Here is a 16,602-nt window from a genome sequence, read left to right as displayed (position 1 = left end):
GGCTCGGTTTTTAATGCATGACAGTCAGTAGTAGCTAGCTGCCCTGGAAGTTCTCACCTAGCGATTCATAACGGGAACTTGAATTTGTTAGGCCTGAGAATTGCTTTGTGAAATTCTTCAAAGGCACTCAACTCAATTAAGTCTCCTTAGTTCTGAAGGCTTGCCTGCTTTTCTAGGAGTTTGTGCCTAGGCTTGCACATCAACATGGCTTTTGTTTCAAAATGGAGACTAGGAAAAGCTTTGCTCCTTAACAGATCAGGTTTCTTCAAGTTTTACATACAGATTTGTTTTCACCTACAGATGTTTTGTTCAGCTCAAGTGATTGTATACATGGGTGCACACACAGAATACAGCTCCTCCCCTGGGCTATGGTCAGTGGCCACACTATGTGTTCCAGATTTTATCTGTTGTGCGACGTTGAATTTATCTACCGCACAGGCGTCTCTTTCTGAAAGCCAGTCAGCATCAAATGACATGCTGCCTGAATTTATCTGGGAGGAAATGTATCCTGTTTTAAAAGGATCTGGTAATTGCATTTTTGTGGGCCCGTGTTCATGAGAGTCAGGGGAACAGGACCATAAAGAGTGGGTGGCCATCAGGGTTTGCAGGTACCTGGAGGAGAAAGCAAGAGCACGCAGAGGAAGAACCTCTGAATTCAGCTGGCATGGTGGCCCACTTAATTTAGTCTCAAAGTCTTGTGGGAGTGGAGACGCGTGGGGGCGTGCTGCCATGGGCGCACACGGCTACACGACAACCAGCAGTATAGCTCTGTTATGGAAGAGTTTAATGAACTGAACATCATGATGACAAAGACAAGGTTGACCATGTGGCAGCAAACAGCTTTCTCTCCTCAGACAAAACTCAGGAGGTTCCAGTGTTGGCTGCAGGCAGAAATGCACGGGATCAGAATGTGGGAAGGCAGAAAGCCCCCGGTGTACCGCTAGGCATCCGCTAGGCATCCGAATGAACCAGTTCCAGGACAACAGGTGATTAAAGTAAAGGATTTATTGTAATCTGCTTACAGTCCTTTGCAAAGACAGACATGTTTTTGCATAAAGATATAAATTGCTTCATTTTAAACTAATTTAGTGTTTTTAATTATATGAAGAAGTTTTGGTGAATTATGAATTGTACCAAACCAAGATTTTTTTAAGAGCAATATGGTACAAAAATAAGAGCAGACAGACAGTTTGGCCTGGGACAGGCATTCAACAGTGAATTTAGAGAATATGGCTTTGCTGTTTAGTTAAGCTGAGTTACCTGGAGACACATGAGGAGCCAGTAACTTCATTAATACAAAAAGCTAATGCAGACCTTCTCCACCTCAATCCTGGCTAAGATGGAATTCCAGTTTCTTAGAGTTAACTCAGCTCCTTTCCCCCAGAAACACCTCGTCTGCATGCTGTGTGTGTTCATGGCCTTCAAAGTGTGGTTTTCATATTGCTGTGCATGTAAGCTGACTGTGTTTAAAGACCTATAAATTAAATCCTCAAGATTGCAAATGATGTAAGAAAGCCCCCTCCCTCTGAGTTCAGCGTCCCTGGGTCTCCCCTTGCAGAAGGCAGGCGTCTTTTGAAAGACAAGGTAATGTTGCCTGCGTGGTGAACCCTGTGGGAAACTGCTGACCCCACGGGGGCTTTGTCCCAGCCTTCTGCTTCACCTTTTAGGTTTTGGGAATTCATGATCACTGAGTACTGATGAGAGTCATCATCATGTTTGAAAGATTAATTTGGCCTCTATTCAAAGATCATTTAGTGCAATCATACTGAAGTTCCCCAGAGATACACATGTCTGTGATTTGGGGCAAGGAAAAAGCCATAAATTGCATCAGTATTGGACAGATTAATGAATTAAAATTTTAGTGCCACTGTCTTGCTTATGTGATTCATAGTGTTTTTGTGGTTTTTTTCCTCCAAAACTGTTTATGTATAAAATTTTCATTTTTAAAACCTACCTTTAAAAAATCTAAAAACCTTCTAAGTGATCTGTGGGTCTCCATTCTGACTGACTCATGCTTAGATGGATTGCCCCAGTACCTCCTGCCATGACTGCTGTTCCTGTGACCAGCTCCAGGAGTGAAGGACCCTGTCCAAGGCCAGAGGTGACTTTCTGATCTTTGACAGATGTGGAGGGTGCATGGAATTATTTTTCCCCCAGAGGAGAAAATCCGATTTTCTGGAATGGGAGAATTGTGCTCTCTGAGCTATGTTTCCAGTCTCCCCTTCCAAGAGCAGGGTCTGCTTCTTGTAGCCAAGGGGGAAGGGCAGAACTCTCAGGACCTTGGTCCAATGGCCCTGTCACCTGTCAGGAGCTGCAGACACTGCAGCAGCATCCCGGATGGAAGCAGGAAGAAGCAGAAGCCAGAACTACCCCACGCAGGAGACCAAGAACAAAACAAATAGTACTGAAAAAGTAGAAAGGCTTAGAGACAACCAAAGAGGTTTAAGTGTGGTTATTTACAACAGAGACTGTAAAATGGTAAATTAGATATGAAGCTAAAAAAAGGCACAGCTTTCCCTTTCTTAAATACACTGTAAACGGTTCAGTACGCATGCAGAGCATCTCACTTACAAAAAAAAGTTACCTTGTTTAGACAAAGATAGTACTTAAATAGTCTCCAGCAAAATAGAATTCTTTCAAAAATACTTTCCCATTCATCCTATTAACCATTAAAGATTTTTTTTGTGTGTGTGTGTGTCTCATTTACAAAAGTTCCTTATACCTTATTTCAGGTCCTTCACGATTTATACATACAGTAATGTACAGCACAGCAAAAGACTGCAAAAAATTATCTGTAAAGCCAACACAATAGATACTAGAAATTGAAACCAAGGCATTTAACATCTTATCCATTCTAATTAAATAATAAATGGACACTAACGAGTGTGTATGCCAGCGATGCAGAAAAACGTGCCTGGAAGGCCACAGTTCCACGCCACGTGTTCTGTTATTACATACCAGGAATCTGTATGTATTTTTGTGTATGTTTTTGTGTGTTTTTAAATAACAAAAGAATATTAATGCCCCATATTGACTAGACATTTTATGTGCAAACCAAGGGTAAGCTTTAAAAAGTTCTCTAGTCCTTTGAACCCTTTGAAAACAAGCGAGAGATACCAGAAACCACATGGCATAGTTAAAACTTCCATCTGTTAAAATATCAAAATCAGAGTTATTGACTAGATATGGCTTTTCATCCAGAGGAACGGGAACATGTTTTCTAAGTACTGGGAGTGGAGAGGGAAGAGTCCTTTAGTCAGCTCAGGCTTGCCCGATCCAGGTCTCCTGGCTTTCCCGACTCCACACCCTCGATGGGATTTTAAACTTGAGAAACTGCCGACCAATTGTCAATCCGCCGTCACATGTGAAAAATGTGATTTCTTGGGTCCTTCGTAGGTGTAGAACAACGTGGGGAAACTTAAGGCAAAGTTCTTCCTGGCCGGCATCTTCCATCACTTCCTGTGAAAGTAAAGGGGCTTGGCATTCCCGGATTCCACCTTTGGCAGCTGGTCGCTGATGATCTCCACCAGCATGGCAGGAAACTCCACCTTCAGAGCCTGGGATTCTCGGAAGGTATAGAAGCAGAATTCTAGCAGGTCATTCACCAACTGCAACACACAGACACAGTGGGTATGACACAGGGCCTCATCGCCAGTTCCCCGACTCCTCCATAGCCTAACCTGATGCGATGCTCAGGAAGTGAGCATTGGCATAGTCTAGTGTCACAGTCTAATCACATTATCTGGGGAGAACCAACAAGTACGTTCTTGTCATGTGCCATCTAGTATCTTCATGCTAAACAAATTCAGCCAAGGGTTACAACTGTCTAGCATGAAATGGATATCCAAGGCACATGGGACAGAAATAAAGTTAAGAGTGCCCAGGTAAGTGGCCCCTCAGCCAGGTCTCATTTGCAAGCTTGTGAACTGGTTGAGTGTGGAATAAGTACGTATGTGTGCAGGCAGCAGGCCCACGCATGCAGAAACCCCGGAGGGTTAGAAACAGAAGAGGTAGTCTCGCTGGAGGTACGATGTCTCCGTGGCTGGTCACTGGGTCTGAGGCAGCCACCACTTTCACAGGGCTCTTCCCTGAGCCGAAAAAAGGCTGAGGCTCCCTAGCTACACTCCAGTTCTGGCTGATTTTGAAAAATAAAAGCCTCGTGTTACAGGTTATCTGTCTAGTGTGTTGTTCCTACCCCAGGATACTCCTTTCTGGGCCTCAACCACTCCCAGTTAGGTAAGTTAAAAAAACACACCAAATGTATTACAGCACTAATCTGTTAAAGAACTTAAGTAGAGTGAAGAAACACGTGTGGAGAGGCAGCATCAGACAGAAGGTGGATTCCAGGACTTCACGGCAGATCCTCTCACACAGCTCAGTTGGAAGGGGACGGAGAGCTTGATGAGCACTCAGGTTTGCTAGCACTTTATTAACTTAGCAAATGCTGCGTTATTGGACAATACAAGCTGGGAGAAAGCATATGAAACATACAACGGCACAACTGCTCAAAAACTCCCTGAGGCTTGGGTCATCCATTTATCACTAGGAAATAAATACGATCAAAGTGAAACTAAACGTAAGGCCAAAGTCAGAGATATGGCAACAAAAGAACTGCCTTCGAAAGGACCCAACAGTGACGCCCAGCACTAGCTAGCTGTCTTCCCCACAAAAGGGTCAAGTATCCGTGAGAACATGAAGCTTTGAAAGGTTCAGGGGTCTGGGAGGACAGCACAGAAAGAGAAAGAGGATATTCCTTCACTGGACCCTCACTGGAGCAGAGGCAGTCCCTTCTCTATACTGTGTGCATGTTGGGGACTGTCCCAGCAAACTCTATTAGGATGATACTGATAATCCCTGCAACTCAAACTTCACTATTCTGATGGACCTGGTGGTAACTAACCAAAATTCCTCCCAGTGATTTTGCTTTGGAAAATGAATTTACCCCACTCACCGTAAGCCAGGTACAGGCATCAGCCATCTTAAAATGAGGTCTACTCTGAATATAGTCTGCTTTCATGGTCATAAGCCAATGTATGGAATCATCTGAGGCCCTAAACCTGGCTAAGCAAAGTGACCCAGGTCTTCCTGGGTGTTGTGACACAGGAATGGATGGCACTGTCCTCAAGAACAACTTTATCTTTGAGGCCAGGGGTGTGGAACCCAGTACAGGACTTTATTCAGTGCCAGGAATGAAGGCAGATGCCAGTGTGGCTTCTGTTGCCACTCCCTCCCCACCATGGCTCCCTCTGTCCTTGATGGGGCTTTGTGCTTCTCCTTGGGTCCAGCTCTTGCCCCGCAAGCAAAACAAAGAAACTACTACTGTCAAAGTACAAGTCTCACTGAAATGGCAAGCCCACAAAGCAGGAACTAGAAAGGGTTAAACATTATCAATACAGTAATCCATTAAACTAGAATGAATGAAAACAGACTAACTAAAAGGTGGGTGAATGGACTAGAAACAAGAAGATAATGACTACAGGAAGCTCACTTTGCAAGTAAAGACACAGACTGAAGATGTCAGAAGAGGCGTTTCCAAAAAACGCACTAAAGACCCAGAGCAGCCAAACAGCAGGAAGTTGTAATAAAATATTCCATCTAAGCCAAAGGGAGAAAAAAAAAGAGAGATCCCAAAGTACATCCATAACTGATTTTTTATAAGAGGTTTTAAAAAAATACAATGGGAAAAATCCTTGCTCTACTAAATGCTGCTGGGAAGGCTGGAGATCCATGGCAGAGGATAGAAACTTGATCCTATCTCTCCCATGAACAAAAGTCCAGTCAAGGTGGATGAGAAGCCCACATGGAACACATAAAGCCCTGCAGCTTCAGAAGACAGCCGGGAGGAAAGAGTACAAGACACGGCTGCAGACAGCGACTTTCTCTTTAGGAATCCAAGCAGAGAAATAAAAGCAAACACCAACACCGGTGAGTAAGGATGACCTCAAACCACTCTCAGTACAGAGAAACACCTACAGAATGAAGAATCAGACTATAACATGGAGGCAATATTAATGTGTTATCCACCTGAGGCTTAATATCCAGAGTACTTAAAAAAAAAATCCAAACAAGCAAAACAAAACAAAACAAAACAAACAAACAAAAAAAAAAACCAAAACCCTCAAAACTGATGGAATAGCAGAACAAGTGACCCAATTAAAACCTGTTCATGGTCTATATGGATACATCTCAAAAAAGTGGCCAAAAATATATAGAAAAACAAATAAATGAAAAAGTAAAACAAAACAAAAAGACAACTTACACTCATTAGCCACCAGGGGTGTACAAGTCCCTACCACACTGAAATCAGCTCACCAAGCATAGAATGGCTACCGTGAAAAACTGCTGACAAAAAGCAGAAAATCCATGTGCCATTAAGGGAAGTTTAAATTAGCACATACATTATGAAGATAAACATGGCCACTCTTTTTAGAAAAGGAGTTTATTATATGATCCAGTTAACTTACAGGAAGTAAAAATCACCACATTAGAGAGAGAACACCATGTTTATTGTGATGCTGTTGACAGTGGCTGATGGGATCAACCTGTGTGCCCGTCAGCATGTGATGTGTGAGGGATTAAAACAGTATGGTGGCTACACTCAGGAGGCAGTGCTTCTCAGCCTACGGACAAGGAGAGCCCTATCTTTAGTAAAAGCAATGGAACTGGATGGTACATCAGTGAAATGAGCTGGATGTAAAGGACAGACATTCTGTCATTTAAATTGAAAAGGTTTGAACTGTAAATAGAGTATTGATTGCTAGATGCTGGAGAAGGGGGCGGGTACAGTACAGTTGATCAGCATTTGTACAGAAATACCCTACAAAGCATAAGACAAGGATGAGAAAAAGACACTCGAGAGGGAAGCTGAGAAATGGAATGTTTGAAAAAAACCTTGCATATTAGAAAAAAATGGGATGATGTATTTAAAGTCTTAAAAGAAAAAAGCTGCTAACTAGAATATTACACTCAGCAAAACTACTATTAAGAAATAGACAGAATTTTTTTTTCAACACACAAAACACTGAGGCAATCTGTCACCATCAGAACACTTGCGGGGCCTACACTAGGAGCTAAAGGTTGATAACCACCATCTTTGAGGAATATGAAAACTCAGGGCTACACCATACAGCAAACACACAGAGAGACAAGTGTAGTCAGGGTTGTTTATGTAAGAAACCAGGAGAATAAGCAGCTAAGGACAGACAGAGGTACATTAAGACATGGGAGAAACAGACACAACCACAGCTGCACACCTTCAGTTAGCAACAATAATCTAGAATGTAAATGATTGATGTTCTCCAACTAACATATATATCGATTGAGTGAGTTTGTCTCAGGGTACTAGACGCAAAGAAGAAATGGACTTCATTGGTAAGTAGGTACTCAGATCAGAAGTAAAGGAATTGGAAAAGATGGAACATAAAATAGAGAACAGAAGTCAGATAGGTAGGTAGATAGATAGATAGATAGATAGATAGATAGATAGATAGATAGATAGATAGATACAACCAGGCAGATACAACTTTAGATTTTTCTAAATGCTAAAGGAAGAATCTGGGGAGATGGCTCGGTGGGTAAGAACACTTGCCTAGCAAGCATGAAGGCATGAGTTCAAACCACTGCTTAAAAACTTGTGTGTGGCTACATGCATTTTTGTAACCCCAGAGCTGTCAGAGGTGGAGATAGTAGGATTATTGTGGCTTGCTGGCTCTGGCCTACCTCTAGATTCAGTCAGAGACCCTGTGTAAAGTGGGAAAGGCTACAGGTAATAATAGAACAGGACACCTGATGTACTCCTTTGGCTTCTGCATGGGTTGTTGTGATAAATTAATGAAAGAGAGATCAACTTAGTTTTAGGAGATAACATTTATACAAATACCAACACTCAAACTAGAACACATAATTTTATAAAGCCAACATTATTTAATAATAAATGTGGGGTACAACCTAATGATAGTAAGATTTGGGGGGACCTCAAACCTAACCTTAATTATTAGACTGTCCAAATTTAAAATAAAAAAAAAAAGCCCTTTCAGTTAAACTATCTTTTAGGCCACCAAGATGTCTCCAGAACTTTCCTACAACAGCTGTAGAACACACGCTCTCAGCAGCATGTGCACAGGACACTGTCTAGTCCAGACCATTCTAGGCTGCAAAAGTCTCAGTGAATTAAAAACAAAATATAGCATGTATCTTTTTACCATGATGTTATAAAAATAAAAAGTGATGGTCAGAACTTTAAAAGATATTCATGTGTACTAAACATTATTCTGAATGACCAATAACCAGTCAAAGGAGAGATGTTAAAATTTCTTGATATGAACAAAAATGGAAATATAATGTGAGATATAATAGAGGCAACACAAAGAGGCCGATGTCTAGTGGTGAGTATCTGTGTTAAAGACATAAATATCTGAAGTAACCTAGTGATACAACTGAAGAAAAAAATATGAGAACCAAGCTCAAGTCAGGAGAAGGAAAGAAATAACAAAGATGGGTGTAAAAAGAAGGAAAGCAGAGGCTTTATAAATGAATAAAAGACTTGGCATGCGGGTGCATGGCGGCCATCCCAGCCCCTGTGAGAATGGGAGGGAGCATGGGGAGTTCACAGCCAGGATTACATAACAACTGACAAACTAGGTAGACAAGCCATGTTAAAAAAAGAAAAGAAAGACCTAATTCAGACATGAAAAATAAAAACATACACCACAGAAATGGAACCGAAATCTTTTCCTTCAAGATCAGGAACAAGACAAGTCCACTCTCAGTGGTCCCGGTCAACAGAGTAGCATCCTACTCAATGCATGGTATCTTGATGAATTCACTGTGAGAATGGAGGTAAGTGTACCCAGGGAGGAAAGGAGGGAATACACTCGCCCCTGTTTGGAGACTTGTTTATAAATATATAAATAATGCTACGGACCACACACAGTTGCTGGAGCTAATGACCACACAAAGTCTACAGGACACAAAGTTGGCACACAAAAGCCAGAGATTGTTCTGTGCATGCAAAGGAAATTGTCAAAGAAGAAACCAAGAATGTAGTCAAGTCACAGTAACAGAAACAGACAAACCTATGAATGACTCCTGAAATGTAATGAATGATGTCTAGAAGTAAAATTCTGATGAATAACATTGAAGTGGACACAGAACATTGGAGATAAATCCTATGTTCTCAGATTGTAAAAATTTAACCACTAAAATACCCTTTCTCCCCAAAGCATTCTCCATTGTCAGTGCTACTACTATTCAAGTATCAATGGCAGCCTGCACAAAACAGGAAAAATGAAAACAATCCTGAAAAATATATAGAAATACAAAAGACGCGGCATAACTGCCCTAATTAAAATGATTAGAGACATTACCTGACTTCAGCACATAGTTAAAGAGTTAAAGAGTTTGGCTACTATAGCCAAACACCATCCTGGCTAAAAATAGTCACACAGACCAATTGAACAAAGCACTGGACAAAATCTAAGACCATATATCTACATCACGTGGTTTATGACAGACGTTCCTCAAGGATTGGATATAGAACCACCACTGGTCCAGCTATCTCCATCTTAGGAAGATATATACAAATGAAGAGCATGGAGAGACATTTGCTGTAGCATCTTTGCTGTAGGCAACATCTGGAATCAACCTAGGTGTCTTCAGATAAAGAAAGTACAACGCAGGGGATGGAAAGACAGGATAAGTTGCTTGCTCTGCAAGTGTGAGGACCAGGTTCCATCTCTAGAACTCACATCAAAGCAAAGCATGGTAGTGCATGCTTGCAATCCTTCAGATGGAGCCTTAGCTCACTGACCAGCTAGGCTGGATCCTGCCTCAAATGAAAAAAAATCAAAGTGAACAGTGTTCACACTGTATCACATGAAAACACACACACACACATAATGTTGTACATGTCTACAATGAAATAATGTTTAACCATTAAAAATGAACTTGTTTGCCTCAATGTAAATGGAACTAGAAAAGGCATTAGGGGACATAAAAGTCATGGCTTTCATTTACATGCGGAAGCTAAAGTTGATTTCACGGAAATAGAATAGAATAATGCTATCTGAGCTTGGAAAGGTACGGAGGAGGTACAGAGACAGGATAGGAGGATAGTTAGACAGTATAGCAGACATGCTAGAGAGAAGGAGCAACGTGTCTATAGTAGGAGGTAGGAAATGGGTGGAGAAATGATGCCTATTCAAACAGCTAGTGAAAGGATTCTGAATATGCTAGCACGATGGAGTGATGTATGTCTGCTAGACAAACATGCAAGTTACCTTGCTCTGACCATTACTGCTGATATTCATGCATATTAGACACAGGCACTATGACCATGTGTCAAATAAAAATAAAAATGTATTGAAAGATTTATACTACACAGGTAAATTCTGGACAACACAAGCCATGCCTCTCCCATTTCTAAAGTAGGGGTATTGGCTGCACCCAGAGCTGGGGACCCATATTGGGCACACACTGTCCTCTTCCCACAGCTTCTGGGTCTACTCTACAGAGAGAAGATTAGGTGTTGTGCCTGCTGAGAAGGACAGTGAATAGGAAGTAGTGGTGTTGCTTAGGAAGGCTGAGCAGAAAACCCTCTCAGCTGACCATGGCAGGGACCCAAGGCAGGAGAGCCAAAGTGTCTGGGCATCAGTGGGAAAGCATTTATAGGGGCTCAGCACTAGCAGAAAAGTTTAGCTGACCACCGACTTCAGAAACAGGCTGCCCAGTGGGGCCAGAACAGAGCAAAGAGTCACGTTTGCTCACAGGTGCATGAATGCTGCTGTGTATGTGCAGAGAGATACAGAGCCAGGTCTGCCAATTTCAAAGTGTGAGGCTGCAAACAGTGGTGACATACATGCCTGTGAGCCTGCTGAGGCCTTCTTACTACCTCTGTCCCTATCATACCACTTGCATAAATGTGTCTGCAAGCACTGCAAGAGCATAGTCTAGAGATGCCTCACGGGTGACCTGAGGACCGGTGTCCCCGACACTACTCACTAACTATGCATGCCTACTCAGATAGCCTTTCCACCCACCTCTGTTTTGGTTCCACAGATTGGAACCTGGGGCCTCTTGTTTATACTTCAGCTGCAGAGAGGGACAGGAGCTTTGTGAGAACTGTGGGCCTGGCACCTCAGGCCAGCTTGTGGGATAGGTTAGGCAGTGGCAGGCTACACAGGGAGGGGGATCAGCATCAACCGCTCTCTCTGTAGTCGATGCCCCTGCTGTGGTGCTGAGTGTGGATATATGGCACACCCTGCACTGTGAGGCTGCTCTTGGTGAGGCCGGTCTCATTTATGGTACTAGAAGCAGCCACCCCAGTCTCAGGCTCAGAGAACTTGGGCCACTTGCTTGCTTCTGACTTCAGCTTCTACCTGGCCCTCAACAACCCTGGCCTGCCATAACTAGTGGTTCAGTGGCCTTGAGGGTGGCACCCACAGGTTCTAGGCCTTAGGAGGTAGTCAACCAGTCTGAGTGGGACTGCAAAGCAGGGACAATAACTATTTAAAAAAAAACAGTTACCAAACTGAGGAGCTGAGGAAGTCGAGGCCCTCATAGATGGGGTCAAGGCCACAGGAGGTTCACATGTTGAACAGCCAGGTCATACCAAATGCTTCCCAGTCAGCATGCACAAACTCCCCCTAGCTTAGTAACTCCCATGATCATCCTCACTTAACAGCTCTAATTTCTACAGTGCTGACCTCAGTACCTGAGACCAGCCTCGTTCCTTCCCGGAGACTCCTATTCAGTGTGTGTTTACTATACATTACTTGATATCATGCACACTCCCTGACAAGGGGTTTGAGACCTCTGGCTCCTTGGTGTTGCTGGGGGGCTGGCACAGGAGCCACAGTGACTCAGTAGAGAGTAGGAAAAAGGCACAGAGTTCAGCAGCCTCATCATCAGAGCCTGCCATGAGCTACCAGAAACACTGATCTTGCCAGATCTGTGCCTTCCTTCCAGTCCTCTGAAAGCATGCTGGGCCTCTGGGACACCCCTGAGGTCTCAGAAGATGTTGTGTGGAAGGAAGAATCTGTGCACAAGTCCCTGACTCCTAAGAGTGTGGAGTTCTTGCTGGTGATGGTAATCATGGCCCTCATTTCTCCCTCTTCCCTGGAGAAGCTGATGGGAGACAATGTGGAGAGGCAGCAGATCAAGGACTGGGCCATTTGTTTTTAGGGAAGGCTGTTTTGTTGCTGATGGCAGACAAAGCAATGCTGTTACCCCTCACTGTGGCTCCTGCATCCGACCCCAGACCCCAGCCACCCTAAAGAGCCAGGGGTCTCCAGCTCCCTTGGGAGTCCGTGGCAGGCTGGGGGCATTCCCTGTGCTCTGCTCTTCCATAAGCCACAGCTTCTTCAAAGCCTGTGGGGAAGGCTATATAACTGCCTCGGTGGTCTAGGAGCTGAAGAGAGATAGCCTGGCTGAAGATGCCCCTGTGCTACTAAGATCACTCTCATTTCTCAAATGTTATCAGCTGATGAACAGTCAGCCTTTGCCTGAGCACTGGAAGTTGGAAGCATTACTTTCAAAGAGCAAAGTTTAGCTATCTGGATATATGGGTTCAGTGATGGGGAAGTAGATGTTCTCAACTGTGCAGAGCCTTGGGTTTCATTCCCAGCACCAAACCAGACTCAACCAACTTTAATGATGTTAGGACAAAAGACACAGAATCAGCTTTAAAAATACCAACCGGTTTACTGGCCACAAATGACTAGTTACTATTTAGTCTAAGTGTTCCAGAAATAGACTTGTCAACACTGGAAAGTGCTCCACCAAGATTATGTAAAGCACTTGGCCTTCATACAAAATCAAACAGGTTTATTCTTGGATCTGATTCCCAAAACACAGGCAACAACTATGAAAAGTGAACTGTGCTACATCAAAACTAAATGCCAGGCATCAAAGACACCACCCAGAAAGTCACAAGGCACCCTACAGAATGGGACAGAATGCGTTAGAGTTGTGTATCCAGCAAGTGGCTAATGCCTAGAACATAGTAATGAAACTCCAGTCACTGAATAACAGCCAAAGTGATCTTTAAGTTGGGCCAAGAACCAAAGAATCATTCTCTGAAGTCAAAATGCTCTTAAGTACAGGAAGAGCTGTTCAACACTACTAGCAGGTGTAGAGATTAAAGCCAAAGTACATTTAGATTCACACCAAGTAAGATGTCTGCTATCCCAAAGTGGGAGGAGAAACAACTTTTTATAATGGTACAGAGAAACCAGAACCTTTGTGCATAAGGAAGACAGTGTGAAAACGTTAAAGAGAACTCTAGCATCAACTACAGGTCTCCATACAGAGTGAAAGTAATGGGCTGGAGAGATGTCTCAGCTGTTAAAGGCTAGGCCAAAAATATAAGAATAAAAGCAATAAAGAAGTACAGGGGGTGCTTACAGCAGTGTTATTCATCCTAGCTGAGAGTTGGAGATAGTCCAAAAGTCCACAGGAAATAAATGGATGAGAAAATGACATATGTGTGCATGCACATGTGCACACACACATGCACAGACACACACGCACACAACCATTCAGCTTTAAAGAAGAATGAGACTCTGATACATGTCATGGCATGCATGAACCTCAAAAACATATAAAAGCCAAAATAAGAAAAGACACTGTATAATTTTTCTTATGTGACAAACACAGAAGAGTGAAATTCCTAAGCCAGAAGGCAGGATTATGTTTGCTTGGGTGAACAGAGGGGAGAATGGGATGTTTCTGTCTGGGGATATGTATAGTGGGGATGACTGTGTAATCATATGAAGGCACTTACTAGCACTGAATTAATGCCATTTAAAATGATATGTAGAAATACTTGCATTCTGCCAAAATAAATGACTTGAAAAAGCAAAACAATGAATGAATGGATAATGGAAATATATCCAGCTATTAAGAAAAAAATGATGAAATATTTTTCATCATTTTCCAGATAAATGGATGGAGTTGGATACACTCACCCTGAGTGAGGTAACCAGACACAGAAATACACACACTGCATGTTTTCTCCTTTGTTTTAGATATGTGTGATTCATTTAGAATAACCACAGAGGTTAGATAAGGGGCATTCTTCCAAGGAAGGGGAAATAGACCATGATGTTGTAAGGGGGCAGGAGGGAAAGTAGACCAGAAGGATTCAATTAGGATTAATTCGGTAAAGGAGGGAATTTGAGGAGGGGTAGTTACCATTGATGGCCTTTAAAAAGGCCATATGAAAAACTACTACTATAGAAGCTTCCCAAAACATATACATATCTGAAGGAAATTTAAATGGAGTTGCCGTTTAATAGGGAAGGCAATGCAGCAACTATACAAGGCAACCTCCTCCCAGTACCAGGAATAGGTTACGTCTTGTTGAGTGATTGGCCAAAGGAGTTCCCTGGACTGAACCACAAACACGGCAGGCTATTGCTGAGGCTACTGGGTGCCCTTCACAACCCAATCGTAAGGCCCTATTGCTGAAGACACCATTTATGTCACCAACCATGGAGACACCGAGCTGCTAACCAACTACAAGCTTCCCTTGCACTGGCTCACTCTCACTCTCACGGCATTGAAAGCTTCTCTGCGCGTTACCAGCATCACCTAGTAATCAGTAATCACCAACATCACCTAGCTGTGAGCCTTGATACCTACATCAGAGACCTGCCTGCATGGGATACTGGTGCAATCTTGGCACAGATACTATAGGAGTAACCAGACACTGTTAAAATTGGATTTAAGCCCACTCATGAGAGAAAACTCATACCTGATACTGATAAAATGGCCAAGAACTTGAGACTAGATTGGTCATGGGCCCTAAAGGAAAACTACTTTATTCTGCTAAAGGAACATAGCAAAATGACTCATGGTGACATGTTATATACTCATGTCCTCATCAGATAATATTCTTCCTTTAGTAGATGGCCATTAACACAGAGACCCAAAATTGGGCAATGTACAGAGAGTAAGAAACTCTTGGAGCACTCAGCTCTGAATGGATCTTCATCAAACTCCTCTTCTTGAGGCCTATGTGAAAGAGGAGGCAGAAAGATTGTAAGAGCCAGAGGGGATGGACGACTCCAAGGAAACAGTGTCTTCCAGATACAACAGGGCTGATACAGTATGACCTCACAGAGACTGCGACAGCGTGCACAGTGCCTGCTTATGTTCAAGCCAGCTGAATCCCCCATATGAAAGAGAAGAATGGTCTGAAGTCCCCCCCCCTTCCCCCAAGAAGCTTTTACAAATTGATACCCGCTGGGAGAGGGAAAATCAGCTTTCTCCAATGGAGTGACCCTGGGTTTATCAACCACACTCTAGGGCAGGCTCCATACTTAGAAGCAGTTGACCAACACAAAATGGGTGTGTGTGTGTGCATGCACGTGTGTGCGTGAGCGCTTTGTTTTGTTTTGTTAATTTTTGTCTTTTTTTTTCCCCCAGAAGGTGTTTCCGAGAAAGAGAAAGAACATGAAGTTTGATGGGTAGGAAGGTGGAGAAGAGGAGTTAGAATACAATCAAAAGTATGAGAAAAAAAGCTAAACCCACTACCCAACCAATCAGCCAACCAACCAAACACCTCCTCAAACCAAGAACCATGCTCCACAACCACGGCCTTCCCCACAGTGCAGGCGAATGGGAGGACGTGTCCTGTGCACAGGTGACATTATGCGGCCTTGTGGCTCTGCTCTTTGTGGCTGATTCCACCCCAGCAAAATGAGAAGGCTAAAAAGAATGTCTCCCATGACAACTCCATGGAAGTTGGTATGTTTCTATTCCCAAAGCAAATCCAACTGTAAGCAAGGTTATACAACCACTCTAACCATGGATTCCTATCAGAAAACCCAGGCTCCAGAGAGCCACTGCCCTGGGAATTCTAGACAGGCTCCTTTCCAGGCTGAGTTCTGGAGAGTCTTGAAGGCTCCTAAGGTCTGACCAAGAGCCTAGAGGTACTTCTGGGACAAACGTTTGCATACTTAATATATCAGATAGGTGCAAATGAGGCATGTAGGGACAAATGCTTGCTCCCCATCTTATGTGAACTCTGCCCACTCCTAACTCTGCTAGTCAGGAGACCCCTATGAGGTGGGCCAAAACCAGTGCTGTAGATCAGGATAAGACCCTGTGCACTAAGACTAGCAAGAACCATTGCCTGGTGCCAGGGCAGGTCTGTTCTGCCCAGGCCCTAGGGGTTCCCGTTCCCTGCCCAGGAACAGATTGGCCACTAGGGTGAGACACAAGTGCCTCCCAGCATCTCTCCAAACCCAAGGACATTTCTGTAAGCTCTCTGTGCTGGGCCCATCTATTTGCACTTAAATTTTTATAAGAAGTCATCTCTCTCTGGCCAGTGGCAAACACTAATGACTCCAACCTTGGTGCTGTGATGGGCAAGAGGGCCTCACTTTCCCCTTGCTTTTCTGGTCCTTAAATTTATTTAATTTCCATCCTGTTTAAGTTTCCTCATGTTTCAAGCCTTGTTCTAGCCCATGGCTCCGCCTTCTCGTGAATAAGGCCTATTGTACACGAGAAAAACACAAAGAAAAATGACATAATGGAAAAGAAGAAAGTGGAGCTTAAAGATAAAGGGATAATTAGAGCATTGCTGAACAAAGAGATCTA

At 43.3% G+C, this 16,602-nt stretch overlaps 1 protein-coding gene across 4 annotated transcripts in view; it reads right to left on the bottom strand.

The window, feature by feature from the left end:
- Window positions 1–752: 752 nt before the first annotated feature.
- The window catches only part of Nr3c2 (nuclear receptor subfamily 3 group C member 2), a 342,250-nt gene continuing 326,400 nt past the window's right edge, over window positions 753–16,602 (bottom strand). For 3 of the 4 annotated variants that reach the window (XM_029480834.1, XM_029480832.1, XM_029480833.1), the window contains exon 9: window positions 753–3,608. In XM_029480834.1, coding sequence (XP_029336694.1) covers window positions 3,453–3,608 — 156 coding nt within the window. In that variant the 3' untranslated portion in view covers window positions 753–3,452. The remainder of the gene's footprint in view (window positions 3,609–16,602) is intronic. The other variant, XM_021169901.2, reaches the window with a different exon arrangement.

Source organism: Mus caroli, chromosome 8 (genome assembly GCF_900094665.2).
Source record: "Mus caroli chromosome 8, CAROLI_EIJ_v1.1, whole genome shotgun sequence".
Taxonomy (NCBI): domain Eukaryota; kingdom Metazoa; phylum Chordata; class Mammalia; order Rodentia; family Muridae; genus Mus; species Mus caroli.
This window is presented reverse-complemented; position numbering and strand designations above follow the sequence as displayed.